Source organism: Rhinopithecus bieti, unplaced genomic scaffold, assembly GCF_001698545.2.
Source record: "Rhinopithecus bieti isolate Rb0 unplaced genomic scaffold, ASM169854v2 scaffold_6782, whole genome shotgun sequence".
Taxonomy (NCBI): domain Eukaryota; kingdom Metazoa; phylum Chordata; class Mammalia; order Primates; family Cercopithecidae; genus Rhinopithecus; species Rhinopithecus bieti.
Window position 1 is genome coordinate 1,516,286 of NW_016805866.1, and position 20,407 is coordinate 1,536,692.

The 20,407-nt window shown below is 35.8% G+C and overlaps 1 protein-coding gene across 10 annotated transcripts in view; it reads right to left on the minus strand.

Annotated features, from left to right (window-relative positions):
* The window catches only part of CEP128 (centrosomal protein 128), a 483,382-nt gene that overhangs the window by 395,242 nt on the left and 67,733 nt on the right, over positions 1-20,407 (minus strand). For all 10 annotated transcript variants that reach the window (XR_001885973.1, XM_017873844.1, XM_017873838.1 and 7 more), the window contains one exon: positions 7,187-7,303. Coding sequence is in view for 9 of the 10 variants with exons in the window: in XM_017873844.1 (XP_017729333.1) it covers positions 7,187-7,303 (117 nt within the window). In the remaining variant the exon portion in view is untranslated. The remainder of the gene's footprint in view (positions 1-7,186; positions 7,304-20,407) is intronic.

Consider the following 20,407-nt stretch of genomic DNA (forward strand, 5'->3'; position numbering starts at 1 on the left):
TGGCAAAAACTTAAAGAATTATAACCACTACTTCTGGTAAGAATGTGGGGGAAAGAGCTACACTCAATCATTGCTGGCAGAACAAGATGCAGTTTCAGAACCTCTGGAAAATAAGATCTACCAATGGCAATAAAAGATTACATTGGAATCATCACGTCAGCTAGTTGGATGAATTTCCAGAAAGCACTGGTGAAAAAAAGGAAAAAGCAAGAAGCGGAAATGTATAAAAATGTGACCTCATTTTCTAAAACGAATACATGACCAAAAGTCCCCACATATGCAAAGGTGTATATAGTCTATATACATCAGTCCGGGTAATTAAAACAAACAGAAAATATAAAGGGATACCTTCCAGGCCATCAACACTAGTTTCGTTTTTTAGGGGATAAAAGAAGTGGTTCATGATGAAAGGACAGAGTTGGAAGAGATATAGGAAAAAATCAGCCATGTAAATAAATAAATAAGCCTGTACTGTAAGAGAATGTTTGAATATTTCATGTGATCACATTTAGTTATATTAAAAAATGCTTGTTATACTAAATATTTAATAATGAAATGTTAAAAGAACTACGTGAGAAATAAACCTAGTAAAACATAGGACCAAAACAGTGCATTAATATGGTCACTACTTAATGTATTAAGCAAATATTTAGTAAGTATTATCTTCAAATACTAGAAATGCAAAGTGTTCAAAATAGGTAAAATAAAAAGAGACAACATATCAAGAATCAGTAACATAAATAATCGGGGACAAAACTCTCACGTAATATGTATTAACAGAAACCGGACAGTGAGAGAAAAAAAAAAAAAAATGCCATCTTTACAAAAGAAGAAAAATAGTCAGTGGCATTAGAGTTGGTTAAAAGAATAAAAAGTGTGGCTCAAAATAAGCCCCGATTTATACTACACACACAACTTTACCCCATGAAGAATAAACACTGGAGGAGGAGTTTTAGGATTTTCACTTGCTACACTCATTTTCCAACAAAGTAGTACATGCGTGGTTGTCCTGTTGTGATAGTGCTTTCAGCCTCTTGGTGGTTTGAGAGCTCTGAGGCCCTGCCTGTGTTACTCTCTGCCTACCGAACCCCATGGGGCTCACACAGTCCTGCCCAAGGACTCAATTCTAGAGCTTATGTCCTAAGAATAAGAACAATAAAGTACATCCTCTGAGTTTTCCTCCTGCTTTCCACAGGATTGTGTTTGAATCTCATTTACTTGTAAAATCTATTGGTCTTTCTCAATGATTAGAGAGGCTGCTGGGATGATCAATGTGAGGGTGATTTTAATGGACATTTAAAACACCTAACAATATCATAGGGAAAGAAAAACACAAATAACTATGCAAAATATGAATAACTCTATGCAAAAATGTAGGAGATGACTACAAAAAAGGGGGGCACTGGTTATGAAAACAAGAGGGAGGCAAAGTGAATGATCAAATGAAAGTTTTACAATTGAACCCTGAAAAGGTAAGTAAAGGTGAGTCCAAGATCTGCCAGTCTTGGAAAGACCTCTATGACTCCGAACAAAGTAGGGGAGTGTGGAAAGGAAGTGCAGGAAAAGGGGTAAATGAAGCCAGGTTAGAATATTTGCCTGACTAGATTATCCCCTGCTGTGTGACACTCGAAATATCACAGAAGCCTCAAGGGAGACGCAAAAGCTATTAAGAACACATTAGAAAAATATCCTAGGTTTCATGGAAGCTTCTCCCTTAATGAGTCCAAACTAAATACATTAATAAAGGGTACCTGAGGCTTTTCTTAGGTGGTATCTGTCTTACTCAGCATCTCTGGGGTCACAATTACATTTCTGGACAAAAATGAATAGCTACTTTGTCATTAAGTTTTCCAAAAAAAAAAAAAGTGAAGAAAATGTTGGAAAAAAGTATCGATTAATGTTTCTTCATATGGCCTTATTTTATGGATAAGCTTCACATAACCCGGTTGTCCCTCAGAACAGACTAAAAGCCACTGAGCTGAGCTCCTATCTTAAACACTTAATTTCTCACTTCATCTTCACCATCGTCTTTTAAGATTCCATGCCCTTGCCTATCCCACAGACTTCCCCATGAGACATCCTTTAATTTTAAGGCATCTAGATCATATGTAAGCATAGAATATTGTTGATGCAGATAAGGGAGAAACTAGTGACTTAATATGCTATAAAATGCTCGGAAGAGGGCCAGGCATAGTGGCTCACACCTGTAATCCCAGCAGGTTGGGAGGCTGAGACAGGCGGATCACTTGAGTCCAGGAGTCTGAGATCAGTCTGGGCAACATGGCGAAACCTGTCTTCACAACAAATACAAAAATTAGCTGGGTGTAATAGTGTGCCCTGTAGTTCCAGCTGCTTGGGAAGCTGAGGTAGAAGGATGACTTGAGCCTGGGAGGTTGAGACTGAGTGGGCCATGATCACACCACTGCACTCCAGTCTGGGCAAGTGTGACCCTGCCTCAAAAAAAATGCTCTGAAGAGTGTGCGTGTGTGTATGTGTGTGTGTGTGTATGTGTGTGTGTGTGTGTCCAGCATTTATCTCATGTTTTTCTTTTCTTTTTTTTTTTTTTTGAGACAGGGTCTCACTCTGTCACCTAGGCTGGAGTGCAGTGGTACAATTCCAGCTCCCTACAACTTCTGCCTCCCAAGTTAAAGTGATTCTCTTGCCTCAGACTCCCGGGTGGCTGGGATTACAGGTGTGCGCCACCACACTAATTTTTTTTTTTTTTTTTTCTTTTTTTTTTTTTTTTTTCTTTTTTTTTTGTATTTTTAGTAGAGACAGGATTTCACCATGTTGTACAGGCTGGTCTCAAACTCCTGGCCTCAAGTGATCTGCCTACCTCAGCCTCCCAAAGTGCTGGAATTATAGGCGTGAGCCACCATGCCCAGACATATTTTTCATTTGAAGTAATTCAACTCAAGATGAAGAAATAATATTCAATGTATATGAAACAGCCAGTAAAAAATGAGTCGGGAATTTTCAGGATGCAAATCAGGAGTTTAAATTTTTATCTAGGATTTTATGTAAATATTGGACCTGCAAAAAAGTGGTTTTAGCTTGTGTTTACAGTCTAAATACCTCTTTCTCAACACTAGCACCCACCAAGCCTACCCCCACTCCACTACATTAACCAATCAAAGCTAGGATACTATCAAGCACCTCGTCAAAAGAGTTTATAGTGAGATAATTTACCTCAATGTTACATACTTGACTGCGTACATAGAAAAGCCTGATAGGTACAGGCTTAACAACACGTGAATTTAGGTCAGGCATGGTGGCTCCCTCCTGTAATCCCAGCACTTTGGGAGGCCAAGGCAGGCAAATCACTTGAGGTCAGGAGTTTGAGATCAGCCTGGGCAATATGGTAAAACCCCGTCTCTACCCAAAATACAACAAAAAAAAATCAGCTTGTCATGGTGGCGCCTGCCTGTAGTCTCAATTACAAGGGAGGATGAGGTGGCAGAATCTCTTGAACCCAGGAATTCAAGGCCGTAGTGAGCCGAGATCATGCCGTGGCACTCCTGGGCAATAGAGTGGCCCTGTTTCAAAAAAAAAAAAAACAACTTGAATTGACTTAGTAAAGTTCAAAGTATCATCTACAATTTTAAAAAGATAATATTAAAAGAATATTATTGTCATACAACTCATATAAAATACTCATCTCTCTTAAAGAAGAGACTTCTATGAGATACCAAACCAGGTTGTTTAAAATACAATATATGAAGGTCCTTACTAAATAAAGAAAATCCGGCATTCATGTGACTTCAATAGCACATGAGTAGCTAAGGCTCAAAAAAGTGAATTCCTGGGCGTTCATGGTCCTTTTGTTCAAATCACGATAAGAAACAGAAATGAGTTAACAATTCTTTAAAAACTCTAAAGGCGGCCGGGCGCGGTGGCTCAAGCCTGTAATCCCAGCACTTTGGGAGGCCGAGACGGGCGGATCACAACGGCAGGAGATCGAGACCATCCTGTGCGAACAAGCAGTGAAACCCCGTCTCTACTAAAAATACAAAAAACTAGCCGGCCGAGGTGGCGGGCGGCCTGTAGTCCCAGCTACTTGGGAGGCTGAGGCAGGAGAATGGCGGGAACCCGGGAGCGGAGCTTGCAGTGAGCTGAGATCCGGCCATACACTCCAGCCTGGGCGACAGAGCAAGCTCGGCCTCAAAAAAAAAAAAAAAAAAAAAAAAAAACTCTAAAGAAAAGGAAAATGGCTTTACCCTTGACCAATTTCCCAATATTAACAACGTGCTTTTTCATTCAAATGGGGAAGAGGTAAAGCTTGAAGACCTAAGGACCCCATGAAATAACTAAAAGCAGCAGGTTTTTGCCGAAATCACAGACTGCCTCCCATTATAATATACTATTATCTTCAAATCTCTGCATCCTGTAATTTCAAATGAAAACTCTTAATGTCTTAAGTTTTAAATGTCGTATTTTTCATTAACATTGGAAGATACATTTTAAGAAGGCAAAAGAGCACAGTGGCTAAAAGTTCAGGCCCACCATGCTCAACCTATGGATTTAATTTCATCACCATAAACAGGGAAAAAAAATGCATCGATTCACTATTATCATATGGATATAGGAATTTCCATAAGTATTTTTAATACTCAAAAAGAAGGGAAAGTGGTTCCTCTCCTTAAACATGACCTTTCCAGAACAGTCTAAGCCATTTAACATGGGAGCAGGAAAATACATCAGCTTAAATCTTTCTAGTTTCACTACTCATGTTATAATCAAAAACCACTTTGTATAAAAATGTGTAGGCACTGCTTTATATTAAAATGACAAAATATGAAATTTAAACAGTTTCATCAATAGTGATCTCCTATGTATTGTCAGAGATGGAATCCAAATCACAGTGAAGCTTTTAGTCAAATTGACAATTACAATGCGAATACCCAGGGCTCTGGTGTCCTTAGAAAAGTGGGAAGCCAAATCTTTCTCTCCCTCTTTCTTTGTAATTTTGTACCATTCTGCAACGAGAGAAAAAATACAGTACAGAAAATTTCTCTAATTTTCTCTTGCAAAAGAAACAATGTACTCTTTAGTACTATTCTATGCTCAACCAGATGTAATTTGCTTGAAACAAATGTATAAAAATCTAAGGTTAAAAAAAAAAAAAAAAAAGCCTACCCACATGCTGATATCTAATTATTCAACAAACATATCCTCTTCAAGTTTAATTACCCAATTATAAAGGGTAGACCTTCTTTTGTGAAATGAAGGAATGGAATTTAGAAAACAAAAGCAGATTTTTCTATCAGCTTACATTAAATTTCAGTGTTGCAATTTTTGTCATAATTTTCAATTAACAGTGAAAAAAAAACTTTTAAAAAAATCTAGTCAATTAATAAGGTTACGATCTACAAGCACACACAAGTGTATTTTTAGAATTCTTAGAAAATATCATTTCATAAATGAAAAGAATTTCCATTTGTTTTGAATCTTTTGGGTTTCTTGTTGTTTCTACTTTTTATATTTTATATATAGACCAAAGACACATTTAAAGGGAATTTCAACAAATTAATATTCTAAAATGATAGTGACAAAATGTAACCAATATAATAAAATAAGAATCCCTGAGTGCACATAATAAAAACTTCTTTCTTACAGTAGGATTCTATAAATGTAGAACGAATCATATTAAATCACTATCTGGCACTATTTATAGTAGTAATTGTTTCAGATGAGTCAATAATAGATGCTAAAATTAGTGAGCAAAAGTACAATAGAAACAGGATATGTTGAAGTCCCAAAGAATTATCCTATAAAATAGATAGTTTTAAGAGAACAATTGTAACTTTACAGTGGATAAACCCACCTGGTAGGCAACACCATAACCAAGTGTTCAGTTTTCACCAGTAATGTAACAAACCAACATTCTACGACTCCTAAGATGACACTATGGGAAGGACATAACTCCAATTATCTAAGTTTCAAGCCAAAAGTCCATCACCTGAATCTAGTCATGAACAAACATCAAGAAACCCAAAATGAAAGCCATTCTCAAAAGAAATTGTTCACACCCTGAGAAGTCATCACTCATGATGACTGAAAAACCGTTCCAGATTAAAGGAAACTAAAGAGACATGACAACTAAATGCCATGTGTGAACCTATATTTTATCCTGGATCAGGAAAGGACACTACTGTAGTAGCAAAATTTGAATAAAATGTATAGATTAAGCCATAGTATTTTATTGATTTCAATTTCCTAATTTTGATTGTTATACTGTAACTATAAAAGAAAACATACATATCAAATTATTTAGATGAAAAACAATTTATTTTTTAATCAGTTGACTTTAAGATTCACAGATAAGTATGTATATCATGTTTGCAAATTAAAAATGTTTCACAAAAAAATTACATATATGTGGATGTATCTAGAATAAATGATGAAACAAGTCTGCTAAAATATGAATACTAAGGGAATCTAGGTAAAGGTTATATAGAAATTCTTTATTCTAAATTTTCAACTTTATCTATGTCTGAAATTTCACATTAAAAAGAGTACCTAAAGGGTAACTATTCTCCATTTTAAATTGGTTTGATAATAACCTAATTCAGGAGTTGTCATACTTTTTCTGTAAAGGGCCAACTTGCCAATACTCTAAACCTTGTGGGCCATATATTCTTGTGGGCTACAAATACTCAACTCTGCCACTGTGTCACAAAAGCACCAACAGACAATATATAAATGAATAGGAGTGGTTGTGCTCCAATAAAACTATTTACAGAAATAGACGATGGGCCAGATTGGACCTGTGAGCCATAGTTTGATGACCCCTGGTCTAGTCTATGCCCAGAAAAATTAATCAGAATAATTATACTTTCAGTTAACATTTTCTGAGCATATGACAGACAGTATGTTAAGAGCTTTACTGGCATTAATTCATTTATCCTTGCACTATTCTAATTAGGTCAATAGTATTATTATTTCCATTTTACACAGACAAAACTAGTGCCTAGAGAAGTTAAGAAACTTGCCCAACTAACGTCACACGGACAGCAAGTATGAAACCAGGGAGGTCTGATTCTATACACTGAACTACAACCAAAATGTGATATTCATACTTCTCAGATGGGTTGAATTATACTGTCACATGCAATAACCATTTTAACATGGCTAAATAAATATCCAAATGCAAGATTTACATTCCATGAAAGTGCTTTTCACAAACCTCCTGTAGCTGCAGGGACATGAGTCCCAGTTGGTCCTGGCGTCTTTCCACCAGCTCCCTTTCTGTGCGCATCTCTCTCTCTAGTTCCTTAAGCCGCCGCTCCACCCGATCTGAAACCTTAATAAGAATTCAGAGAAACAGCAGCATTATAGAGCTAGCAAGCAAAACAGACTAAATTGAGAGAATAGTTTTATAGCAGATACACTACTGCTTAAAGCATTTAAGACTGTTTTGTTTGCAAAGCTCTGTCTAATGACACTAACATGAAATAGCTGGCCAAAAAACTTATTGAAAGTTACAAAAGAAAATCATCATTGATCTCCAAATGATCTACACCTGGATCCCAATAATTGGCTCAAATTTTTTGAGGTATGAGATAATATTCAGTAGATCAGAGTTAAAAGCAATACGCTAGAAAAGAGTGCCCTCTGGTGAGTTAGAATGAAAATACCAATTATGCTAAAAATTGCATTTGTTGGCCAATTAATGATAAATTGTTCGATCTAATTAGATCTTTTCTATTTTTATTATCCATGAGAATGACCTGCCTATGAAGGTACTGATGTTTATTTGTAGTAAGTAATTAAGGGGTCTTTACATTAGCTTGTCAATCTTTTCTACTGTGATCTGCTAAAAATAAAACAAGGTATAAAAGATCAAAAACTAAAGTCAAACTGAAAATGTTTAATTGGGACTCTCTAAAATAAACATGAAAGAATTTTTCTCTCTGACACAAAATTTTCCTTACTAAAAGTTGCATAAATTCAAACACATCTCATGTATTTCATTATACAGCCCACTAAATAAAATTTACACTATTGACAATGTCTATATTTCGTACAGAAGGACATGGAAGACATTTGTATTCGTATAAGAGAAGCAATAAACACCGCTCTGCTATAAGAAATCTTTTGTCACCAATTATTTATATGAGAAAGAATCAAGGAAAGTCCTGACAAGGAACCTTATTGGGGTCATGTAAATGTTCTAAACTGAATTAGGGAGGTGGCTGGATAACTCAGTAAATGTACGGAAAAAAAAGTTATTACATTGTACACTTAAAACATTAATTTTATGGTGCATTATAGCTCAATCAAGTTTTTAAAAAATAAATAGATAAACATAAGTTTACTTAGGCAGAGCAAAAGTTTAGTTTACTCTTGAATAACAGGGATTTTAACTACAAAGGTCTACTTATAAGTGGATTTTCTTCTGCCACTACCACTGCTGAGATAGCAAGACAAATTCCTCCTCAGCCTGCTCAACTTGAAGGCAGAATACCTTTATGATGATCAACTTCTACCTAATGAATGACAAATATATTTTATCTTTCTTATAATTTTCTTAATAACTCTTTCCTTTAGCTTACTTTATTGTAAGAATACAATATACAATACATATACAAAATATGTGTTAATTGACTATGTTATTGTCAATGCTTCCTGTCAATAGTAGGCTATTAGTAGTTAAGTTCTGGGCGAGTTCAGATTTATACTGTATCCCCAGCCTCTGCCTTCAAATAGCTTGCTATCTATTGAAGACTGACAATAAATGAGTAGTTAAAATTTCTCTGATTAAATTCAATGAGTTAAATGACTTCTATATTTCAGAAAAGAAGGCTGTTCTTATAGAATCCTATCAAAATTAAAGCAGTCCAAGTAACCACATACTGAAATCAATATCCAAAAGTATGTAGACATCAGCAACTTTGCTACCATAGCTAATACATGTGATGATACAGAGTTACTATATTTGGAAGATTGTTTCTCAATTTTTTTTTTTTTTAGTCTCACTCTATCACCCAGGCTGGAGTGCAGTGGCATGATCTCAGCTCACTGCAATCTCCGCTTCCCGAATTCAAGCAATTCTCCTGCCTCAGTCTCCCTAGTACCTGGGATTACAGGCACCTGCCAACACGCCTGGCTAATTTTTGTATTTTTAGGAGACATGTTGTTTCACCACATTGGCCAGGATGGTCTTGAATTCCTGACCTCAAGTGATCCACCGGCCTTGGCCTCCCGAAGTGCTGGGATTACAGGCGTAAGCCACCGCACCTGGGCCCGGCCTTTGATTCCTTCTAAGGAAAAGTTTTATTGAAACATAATTTCATGTATTAATATACATATACATTGTGAAATAACTATAGTCAAACTAATTAACATATCTATCATTTTACTTAGCGAACATTATTTTTGCCAATACTATAGTCACCATTCTGCACATTAGCTCTCTAGAACTTATTCATACTACATAAGGAAAACTTTGTACTATATATCCCCATTTTCCTGACCCCTCCCAACTCTGCCCTTTCCCTAGCAACCACCATTCCACTCTCTGCTTCTACGATCTAGACTCTTTAGAGTCCACATTTAAGTGAAATAATGCAGTATTTTATTTTTGTATCTGCCTTACTTCATTTAGAATAATGTCCTTCAGGTTCATCCATTTATTGTTGCAAATGACAGAATTTCCTTCTTTTTAAAAATTGAACAGTATTCCATTGGGTGTATATGCGTGTGTATGTGTATTTCTTTATCAGTTCTTTGGTCAACAGATACTTAAATTGTTTCCATATCCTGACTATTGTGAATAATGCTGCAATGAACATAGGGTATGCAGATGTCTCTTCAAGACACTGATTTCCTTTGGATATGTATCCAGAAGTGAGACTGTTGGATCATTTGGTAGTTTTATTCTTAATTTTGATATTAATGTTTCTCTTACACAACTTCTGACATAGGTCCCAATGATCCATGCTTCTTGGTATTCATGCACCTGTGTAATCCGCTACCCTTGAGTGTAGGCTAGCCCTGTAATAAAGAGAACACTGTAGAAGTGATGGGGTGTCACTTCTATTACTAGGCTGCAAAAAAAGGACTTCCAATTTGCTAGCATCTTCTCTTTTGCCAGTCATCTTCTTGTCTGCTTGTTCTAATAAAGCAGGCTGCCACATTATGAGATGTTCTACGGAGAGGTCACATGTCAAAGAAACAAAAGAAGCCTTTTAACAGGTCGTGACAAACTGAAGTCTCAAGTCCAGTAACCTACAGGGAACTGAATCCTGACAATGACTTGTCATTCCAGTCAAGCCTTGAGAAGAATGCAGCCTGCAAGTGACCCAGAGCCAAAGGACCCAGCAAAGCCACACCTGTCTCTCAACCCACTGAAACTGCCACATGAAATGTTGTTTTAAGCCACTAAGTTAGGGGAAATATGTTACATTAAATGCTAATTATACATACCCAGACGCCATGACCATCCTCTATGGACCCAGTATATAGGCCAGCCCCACAGATGCAGGCACCAGGCCTACCTCCAGGAACTCAGGTTCCCAGTACTAGACTGGCCCCTGTCAGCACAGGCTCCAGGCCTTCCCCCATGGGCCCAGGTACCAGGCCCATCCCAGTACCAGGCAGACCCCAACTTAGCTGCTATGGGCATAAGCTCCAAGCCTAGCCCTAAGAACCCAGGCACTAGGGACACCCCTGCAGACCCAATCAAGTTGGCCCACACCAGTAGACCCTGGTGCCAGGCCAGCCCCAGAGGAGCCAAGATCCAGGCCCCCCCACAGAAGACCCAAAGTCAGTGTCTGCCCCAGTGAATACAGGCTCCAGGCTCAAACTCATAAACCCAGACACCAGGCTAGCCTCTGGGACCCAGATACCAGCTCAGCCCACCTGCTGACCCAGTCACAAGGCCAGCTCCCAAAAAGACACCAGCAGCAAAGTTCATTAATGAACCCTGCCAGAGAGCCTACCAAAAATCTCCACATAGACTCATTAAGTAAAGGGAATCCCCTGCCAAAGCCAGTCTGTAAAGTCTGGAAGAAGCGCCTGCTTCTTCAAATGCACAGAAACTAAGGCCATAAAGATCTTAAATGATCAGGGAAACATGGTATCACTAAGAGAATAAAATAAAGCACCAGCAAACAATCCCAAAGAAATGGAGATCTTTAAACTGCCTAACAAAGAATACAAAACAATCATCTTAAATAAGTTCAGTGAGCTACAAGAGAATACAGTAGTCCCATTTTACTCATGCGGGATACACTGCACAATTCCCAGCAAATGCCTGAAACCGAGGATGGTATCAAACCCCATAGATACTATGCACAATTTTTCCCTTCACAATTTCACAGAGAGTAAATTTGTTCATATCACAGAAATTAAAAATCTCGGTGTACTTTTTTTTCTTTCCTTATTAAATTGAGACTTTCACATTTTCACTTAGAAGAAACACTTTATCCTTCTCTTTGGCATTGCCAAACTGTCAACATCACTACTCTGCACTTTGAAGCCATTATTTATTAACATGAGGGTTACTTGAACAAAAGCACTATCAGGTTACTGAGACAGTGAACCTGATAACTGACATGACCACTAAGCAACTAATGGGTGGGTTGTGTCTATGGCATGGATATACTGAATAAAGGGATGATTCATGTCCCAGGAGGGATGAAGTGAGACCACTGAAGATTTCATTACTCTACTCAGAATGGCATGCAATGTAAATCTTATTGTTTATTAATGAAATTTTTCATTTACTATTTTTATATTGCAATAGACCACAGGAAGCTGAAACCATACAAAGCAAAACTGGGGGAAAGGACAAGCTTCTGTACAGACACCAAAATCAGAAAATTGTTGCATGAACAAAATTAGAAATTCAACAGAGATAGAAACCATCAAAAGATCAAAACAAAATTCTTAATCTAAACAACACAATGACTGAATTGAATAATTCCACAGTAATCTTGAAGCAAACTAGATCACGAGCTCAAAGACAAGTCATTTGAAATTGCCCACTCAGAGAAACAAAAAGAAGAAGAAAGAAAAAGAATTAAGAGAAACTATGGAATTTATGAGATACCATCAAGTAAAGAAATTTACTCATTATGAAAGTCCCAGAAGGAGCAAAAAAAGAGAAGGAGATGAGAGGAGTTTATTTAAAGAAATAATAGCAGAAAACTTCCTATATCTGGAAAAAGAACATCCAGATCCTTGAAGATCAAATAACCACAAATAGATTAAATATAAAGAGATCTTACTGAAACACACAATAATCAAATTCTCAAAAGGAAAAAACAATGAGAAAATGCCAAAAGCAGCATGAGAAAAACAATTCATCACATACAAGGGAACCCTTATGAGACTATCAGTGAATTTCTCAGCAGAATCCAGGAGAGAACGAGATGATAAACTCAAAGTCCTGGCAGGAGGTGGGGGAGGGGGGTGCTGCCAGCCAAGAATATCATCACATTAACTTGCCTTACAAGAAATATAAAAAGCAGTTCTTCAAGACAAAATTAAAGAATGCTAATAACACAAAAGCATACAAAAGTATATAATTCCTTATATTCACTGTAAAAGTACTAATATATTCAAATTTAAAATACTCCAATACTTACAATGGTAGTGTTTCAGTTACTTTTAACTCTAGTTTAAAAGTCAAAAGACAAAAGTATTAAAAATAACTATAACTACAATAATTTTAATGGATATACAATATTTAAAGAGGTAAACTGTGATATCAATAATGTAAAATGGGAGAGGAAGTTAAAGTGTACACTCTTTGTATGCAGTCCAAGTTAAGTTATTATCAGCTTAAAATAGATTCTTACAAGATATTTTATGTAAATATCATGGTAACCACAAAGAAAAACCTGTGCATATTTAAAAGACAGAGAAAGCAGTCAAAGCATACCACTACAGAAAATTACCAAATCACAAAGAAAGAGAGAAAAAATGGAATGAAGAAACGATAAAACATTCAGAAAACAATTAAGAAAACAGCAGTAGCAAGTTCTTACCTATAAATAAATGCTTTAAATGTAAACAAATTCTCCAGTCAAAAGACAGAGAGTAGCTACATAGACTTTTTCTAATGACCCAACTGTATGCTGCCTAAAGAGACTCACAAATAGACTTTAGAGACACAAATAGACTGAAAAATGAAGGGATGGAAAAAGGTATTCTACACAAATGGAAGCTAGAAGAAAACAGAGGTAGCTACACTTATACCAGAGAGAATACACTATAAGTCAAAAAAATCTAAAAAGAAACAAGGTCATTAAATAATTATAAAGGAGTCAATTCATGAAGAGGATACAATAATTGTAAATGTATATGCACCTAATCAGAGCACCTAAATATATAAAGCAAATCTTGATAGAGCTGAAGAAAAGATTAAACAGAAATACAATAGTAGTATTGTGGACAATGGACACACCATCCAGATGGAAAGGCTATAGAGAAACATTAGACTTGATCTACACTTTAAAACAAATGGACCTAACAAACATATACAGAACATTCCATCAAACAGCAGCAGAATACACATTCTTCTCAAGCATACACAGACCATTCTCCAGGACAGACCATGTTAGGCCACAAAACAAGTCTTAACATATTTAAGAAAATAAGTATCTCTTTAGAGCATACAGGTATAAAACTAGATATAAATGAACAGAAAAATTCACTAATAGGTGGAAATTAAACTACACAATGCTGAATAATCAATGGGTCAAATAAAAAATGTAAAAGAAAATGAAAAAATACCATGATACAAATACAAAGAGAAATACAACACACCAAAATTTATGGGATGCAAAAAAGCAGCTCTAAGACAGAGTTTTGTGGCAATAAATGCCTACATTTAGAAAAAGATCTCAAATAAATAACCTAACTATACCCCAAAAACTAAAAAAACAAAACAAACTAAGCCACTCTCAGTAGAAGAAAGGATGTCACAAAGATGGCAGCAAAAATAAATGAAATAGAGACTAGAAAAACAATAGAAAAGATCCATGAAACTAACAGTTTTCTGAGTTTTTTTAACTTTTATTTTAGGCTCAGGGGTACGTGTGCAGGTTTGTTATATAGGTAAATTTGTGTCACAGAGGTTTGATGTACAGATTATTTCTTCACCCAGGTACTAAGTCTAATACCCAGGAATTATTTTTTTTTCTGCTCAAAGTTAGTTTTTTGAAAAGATAAACAAAACTGACAAAATGCTAGCTACACTAAATAAGGGGGAAAAAAGAGTAATGACTCAAGTAAATAAAATCAAAAGTAAAAGAGGAGACATTACAAATGATGCCACAAAAATACAAAGTCTTGTAAGAAAATACTATGAACAATTTTATGCCAACAAATTGGATAACCTAGGAGAAATGGGTAAATTCCTAAAAACCTAAAACTTACCAAGACTGACTCACAAAGAAACAGAAAATAGAAACAGAAAATCCAAACAGACCAATAATGAGTAAGGTGATTAAATCAGTAATCAAAGACCTCCCAACAAAGAGAAGTCCAGAATCTGATTACTTCACTGGTAAAATCTATCAAACATGTAAAGAAGAATTAACGCCAATCCTTCTCAAGCTCTTCCAAAACACTAAAGTAAGAGAACATGTCCAACTTCATCCTATGAGGCCAGGAGTACCCTGACACCAAAGACACTACTAAAAGAGAAAATTACAAGCCAACATCCCTGATGAACACAGATGTAAAAATCCTCTGCAAAATACTAGCAAGCCAAATTCAGTAGCACATTAAAAGAATCATTACCACCATGATCACTTAGAATTTATCCCCCGAATACAAAGCTGTAAATCAATAAGTGTAATATACCGCATTAACAGAAAAAAGAATAAAATCATGTGGTCTTCTCAATAGAAGCAGAAAAGCATTTAATATAATTCAACATCCTTTCATGATAAAAGAGAAACTTCCAATAAATGAGACATAGACAGAATTTATTTTAGCATAATAAAGGCCATATACAACAAGCCAACAGCTAACATAGTACTCAACAGTAAAAATCTAAAACATTTCTCTAAGATCAGAAAAAGCCAAGGATGCCCACTATGAACACTTCCATTCAGCGTAGTACTGAAGGTCCTGGCCAGAGCGAGTATGCAAGAAAAAGAAATAAAAGGCATCTAGATGAGGAAGGAAGAAGTTAAATTGTCCCTGTTTTCAGATGACATGATCTTATATATAGAAAGCCCTAAAGAGGCCCCTAAAAAAACTGTTAGAAGTAATAAATTAAGTAAACTTGCAGAAATCAAAATTCAGCATACAACAATCAGCAGCATTTCTATACATAACAACTCAAAGAAAAAAAAAATTCCTGTTCACTACAGCATCCAAAAAATACAAAGAAATAAATTTACCTAAGGAGATGAAAGATTCGTTCTCTGAAAATAATAAAATATTAAAGAAATAGGAAGTCAGTGATGTAAAATCTTGGGAAAAGAAAACAGCCAGTGGAAAAAAAAATCAAGATATACAGAGAAAGCCACATAATGTAGGCAGTATAGACCATGGTAAGGGATTTGGAACAAAAGAAACTCAGGGAGGATTTTTAAACCTGGAGGAATAATTAAACATAATGACAATTTAAAAAAATAATTTGCCTGCAGTGAGAAGCACAGATAAAGGCATGTATGGGAGCAGAGGGACCAACTTCAATGGATGCCACTGCAGTAAACCCACTGAGAAGAGACGGTAGCTTGAAAAGTAGTATTAGAAGTAGATGAAATTGACCATGATTTCAGAAATTAAAGGGGCAGGATCTTGTAACGGATTGGAAGTATGGTGTAAAGAAATGGATCTAGGTGAATCCTTGGTGACCAGCTTAAGACACTGGATGGAATATGATGCCATTTCCTGAGACAGGGAAGACCAAAGTAAGTAAAAACAGCCCTAAATGAAGGTTGTGGACCTTAACCTAAAGACATATATTTATAGCTTTTTGAGTGATGACATAATTCCTAATAAGATTTTAAAGAAAGCATATTTTAGTACTTATTTTTTCTTTCTCTGAGACCTAACGGAAAAATGTTAAAACTGTAATCCAATACTAAAAAATTCATATTTATTAGGATACCATTATCAACTAAGTTTAATACTAGAATACCAAAAATTCCTAAATCTCCATATTTGGTTATAAAATAGCAGAATAACAAGAATAAAATTAGAATGGCTTTTAAGATTAGTAGTTAATGAAAGCTCAAACAAAAGAAAAACCATTCTGTTTAAAAGATTGTATTCTCACTTTTCAATATGTTGATTCCTCAGATCTTTAACAATACCTGGTGCTTCAAAGTCCACTTAAAGAAATATGTTACATATTTATATATATATAACTGCTGCTGTAATCTATGCAATAATCATGTTATTCTAAATGCAGTATTCACAGAATTCTTATAAATTCTGTTAATGGTCAACTCTTTCAAAAACAGCTGGATCCATGTTTACATTTTTATTCTTTATAGTGACCCTACTATAGAAAACTAAAATAGAATTGACTTTTTTCCTCCATAAGTAATCAAACAACATGCAGTCATATCACACTCAACTCAATAAAATCTAGACAACTAATAAACTGAAATTTCCCCTATGGAATAAGGCCTATGCAATATTGATTGCTTATCACCACAATTAAGTGTTAATAGAAAATATTTTCCATAACATCATACTATAAACGATAACTCTTCCCTTCCAATGGGCAATTTGACATAAGCAAAAAATATTTATGATTCACAAAAGATTAACACATCAAATGTTGACATATATGACAGCAACCAAAACTTTTTGTCTCTCAAAGAAAAATGTGTTCCACAAGCTTTCAAGATATATTTTAGTTACTGAGAAAACGCATGATAAACAACTGTAGCCTCAGAATAATACACAATAAATGTGATTAACAGTGCTTACCAGTAGAAAGTGAAATTGGCGAGAGATAGAGGCAGCCATTTATTTTCACTTTATAAATGTACAATATTTAAGTTTGCCACAGTGAATGTGCATCATTTTGGTAATTTTATTTTAAATTTAAATCTGAAGCAGGGGAAACAGCTGTAGTCTCTGAGAAGCTTAACACTCAAATAATGAAACCATCTTCTCTGACAACAGGTTATGAATTCACAAATATAACACAACACGTCAGCCAGTTATAAAACATGAATGCTGACTTCAATTGGAAGAAGTGAGTCACAAAGTCTATATTAAGCCCTGGAAACAAACATCAGGTGGCCTTCGGAAGACCTTCTTAATTCCAACAATTGTTATTAAGTTTTGCTTTGGACATTTTTTTCTTAATCAGGATCATACACACCCACAAGAAATTTGAGATGCCCTTCATGCAATTATGAGACAATCTTACTCTGACAGCAAATTCCAGAAAGCACAAAACAAGGTGTAACATCACAACTGATGTAAGGAACTGGCACATGAACAATTCACCTGAATGCACAATTATGTGGGCACAATTTTCTGGGTTGAGACAATATAAAAGGCTGTGTCCTCATGAGCAGGGCAGAAGGGATAGTTGGGTAAACTAGCAAGTTTTATACAGCAATTACACCAATGAGCTGGGCACCAGGGAGGTGTGACAACCAGTTGTACTTTATGTGATGTGGAGTCATTCTTGATGCATGGCAATAAAGATATGAAAGTTTGAGCTCTCTCTGAATTCAACTAACTGCTAACTTTTTACTCAGTAGCTATATTTTAAACACAAAGTAAAACTGTAGAATGTATATAGATAATACTTACTAGTTTTATTTGCTATGTGAAAGAAATCCAAATAAAATGATAACCGTTTATTACAGGTTCTCTTGTCACATGGCGAAAGGTGAAACAATAAATGTAATGTGCACTATGCAAATTAGTACTATTAAACCCCAAATTGAAACCATCCCAACTATCTAACAGTTTCAAAAAACAGCATGACAGTAAAACTGGATATGACCATGGCTCACTCAGGTCTACAGGGACCTCAGTAGAATATTAAGGATATCCGAATTTAGATCAAAGCCCATTTACAAGTAATATAATAATTTGGCAGTGTCCCCACCCCAAATCTCATCTTGAATTGTAACTCCCACAATTCCCACATGTCATGGGAGGAACCCAGTGGCAGGTGATTGAATTATGGGAGTGGGTCTTCCTGCACTATCCTTGTGATATTTCTAATATCACAAATATTTTAAATAAAATATTTTAAATAAAATAAGAATATTTTAATAAATTTGTTTTAAAATGGGAGTTTCCCTGAACAAGCTCTCTCTTTTGCCTGCCATCATCCATGTAAGATGTGGCTTGCTCCTCCTTGCCTTCCGTCATGATTGTGAGGCCTCCCCAGCCATGCGGAACTGTAAGTCCATTAAAAACCTCCTTCTTTTGTAAATTGCCCAGTCTTGGGTATGTCTTTATCAGCAGCATAAAAACAAACTAATACAACAAGCATGTTCACAAGATGTATATCTAGGTAGCAAGTGAAAGAAGCCTCATGCAACAGTTGAAAAACTTAGTCAAATCTTGTGCATTAGAAACCATAGCCTGGGTGGAGTGGGGTGACTCATGCCTATAATCCCAGCACTTTAGGAGGCTGAGGCAGGCTGATCATCTGAGGTCAGGAGTTCGAGACCAGCCTGGCCAGCATCGTGAAACCCTGTCTCTATTAAAAATACAAAAATTAGCCGAGTGTCATGGCACACACCTGTAATCCCAGTTACTGAGGAGGCTGAGGCAGGAGAATCACTTGAATCCAGGAGGTGGAGGCTGAGATCACACCACTGCACTCCAGCCTGAGTGACAGAGTGAGAATCTGTCAAAAAAAAAAAAGAAAGAAGAAAGAAAGAGAGAGAGAGAGAGAGAGAAAGAAAGAAAGAAAGAAAGACAGAAAGACAGACAGACAGACAAGACAAGACAAGACAAGACAAGAGAAAAGAGAGAAGAGAAGAGAAGAGAAGAGAAGAGAAGAGAAGAGAAGAGAAGAGAAGAGAAGAGAAGAGAAGGAGAGAGAAGGAAGGAAATAGCAAACATAGTAATGACATCGGATATGTAAAAAAGATTAAAAGATTAAGGAGTTTCACTTTCAGAAATAACAGACTAGATAATTCAGATGAAGGTAACTAGTAACTAGAAAGCTAGAAAGAATATTTTAAATGTAATTGTTTTTTAAAACACTGGGAAGTTAAAAAGCAATAAGGAAATATAAGAATAATACGCAGAAGAAAGAAACCCAGAGAGAACAGTCTATCCTTTGAAATCACTTTTTCCCCTGAAATATCAGCTCATCTCAGAAAAGGCAGCTGAGACACTGAGAAGCTGAACAGAGTTTTTACCAGATTCTTAAGGTTAAATGAGAAAAAGAGTTGAGTTGAGAGACTTGCAAGTAATGGGTCCCTGATTAATCACTCTCTTAGCCTTTGGACTGGAATCCTGAAGGGCTATACACAAGCAGTAAGGGTGAACCAGAAATACTCAAGATTCAGTACCAAAGTTTATTAGGTATCTCAACAACAAATAATAAGATAATCCACGATTGCTACTGACCCTAGTGTATAACAAAAAGTAAATGTCTATATTCTCATACATAACAATGTCCTAGGCCTCAAATTATCTATTCAAATTTTGTTGGCAGAAAATAAAGTAGGTTTTCTGTCATCAAACAACAAGAACTAGAGAACCAAAAGTAAATAGTAGGACAAAGCAATGTGATCAAAGTCCAAGAAAAGCAAGGGATAATAGACAATCGAAACAGACGCATAGAAGATCTAGACAATGAAGTCATGAGACACAGATAAACAGATTGATGATTTTGATAAACAATTACAAAGTTAATCAGATGACAATTCTAGTAGTGAAACTTGCAATGATTTAAAATGAAAACAGTGAGTGGGTTTAAAATAAAAAGTCAGAAGAAAATATTCAAAATAAAGAAAGAAGAAAAAATTAAAACTGACAGAAATGAGCATAAGAGAAAAAGGGGATAAAGTCAAAAGTTCAAGATTATATGTAATGTGAAGTCCTAAACAAAGAGACAAAGAATAAAAGTATTTTTTGAAGAGATAATAGTCCTATAAGCATCAAGCAACAAGTCAAAACACACACAAACACACACACACGTTTATCATAGTAAAACTATAAATAAAAACAAAGAAGAAAAACTCAAAAGCAATCAGAGAAAAAAAAATCTATTACACCTTTAAAAAAAGCATTAGGCCGGGCACGGTGGTTCACGCCTGTAATCCCAGCACTTTGGGAGGCCGAGGAGGGTGGATCACAAGGTCAGGATACTGAGACCATCCTGGCTAACACGGTGAAGCCCCGTCTCTACTAAAAATACAAAAAATTAGCCAGATGTGGTGGTACGCGCCTGTAGTCCCAGCTACTTGACAGGCTGAGGCAAGAGAATTACTTGAACCTC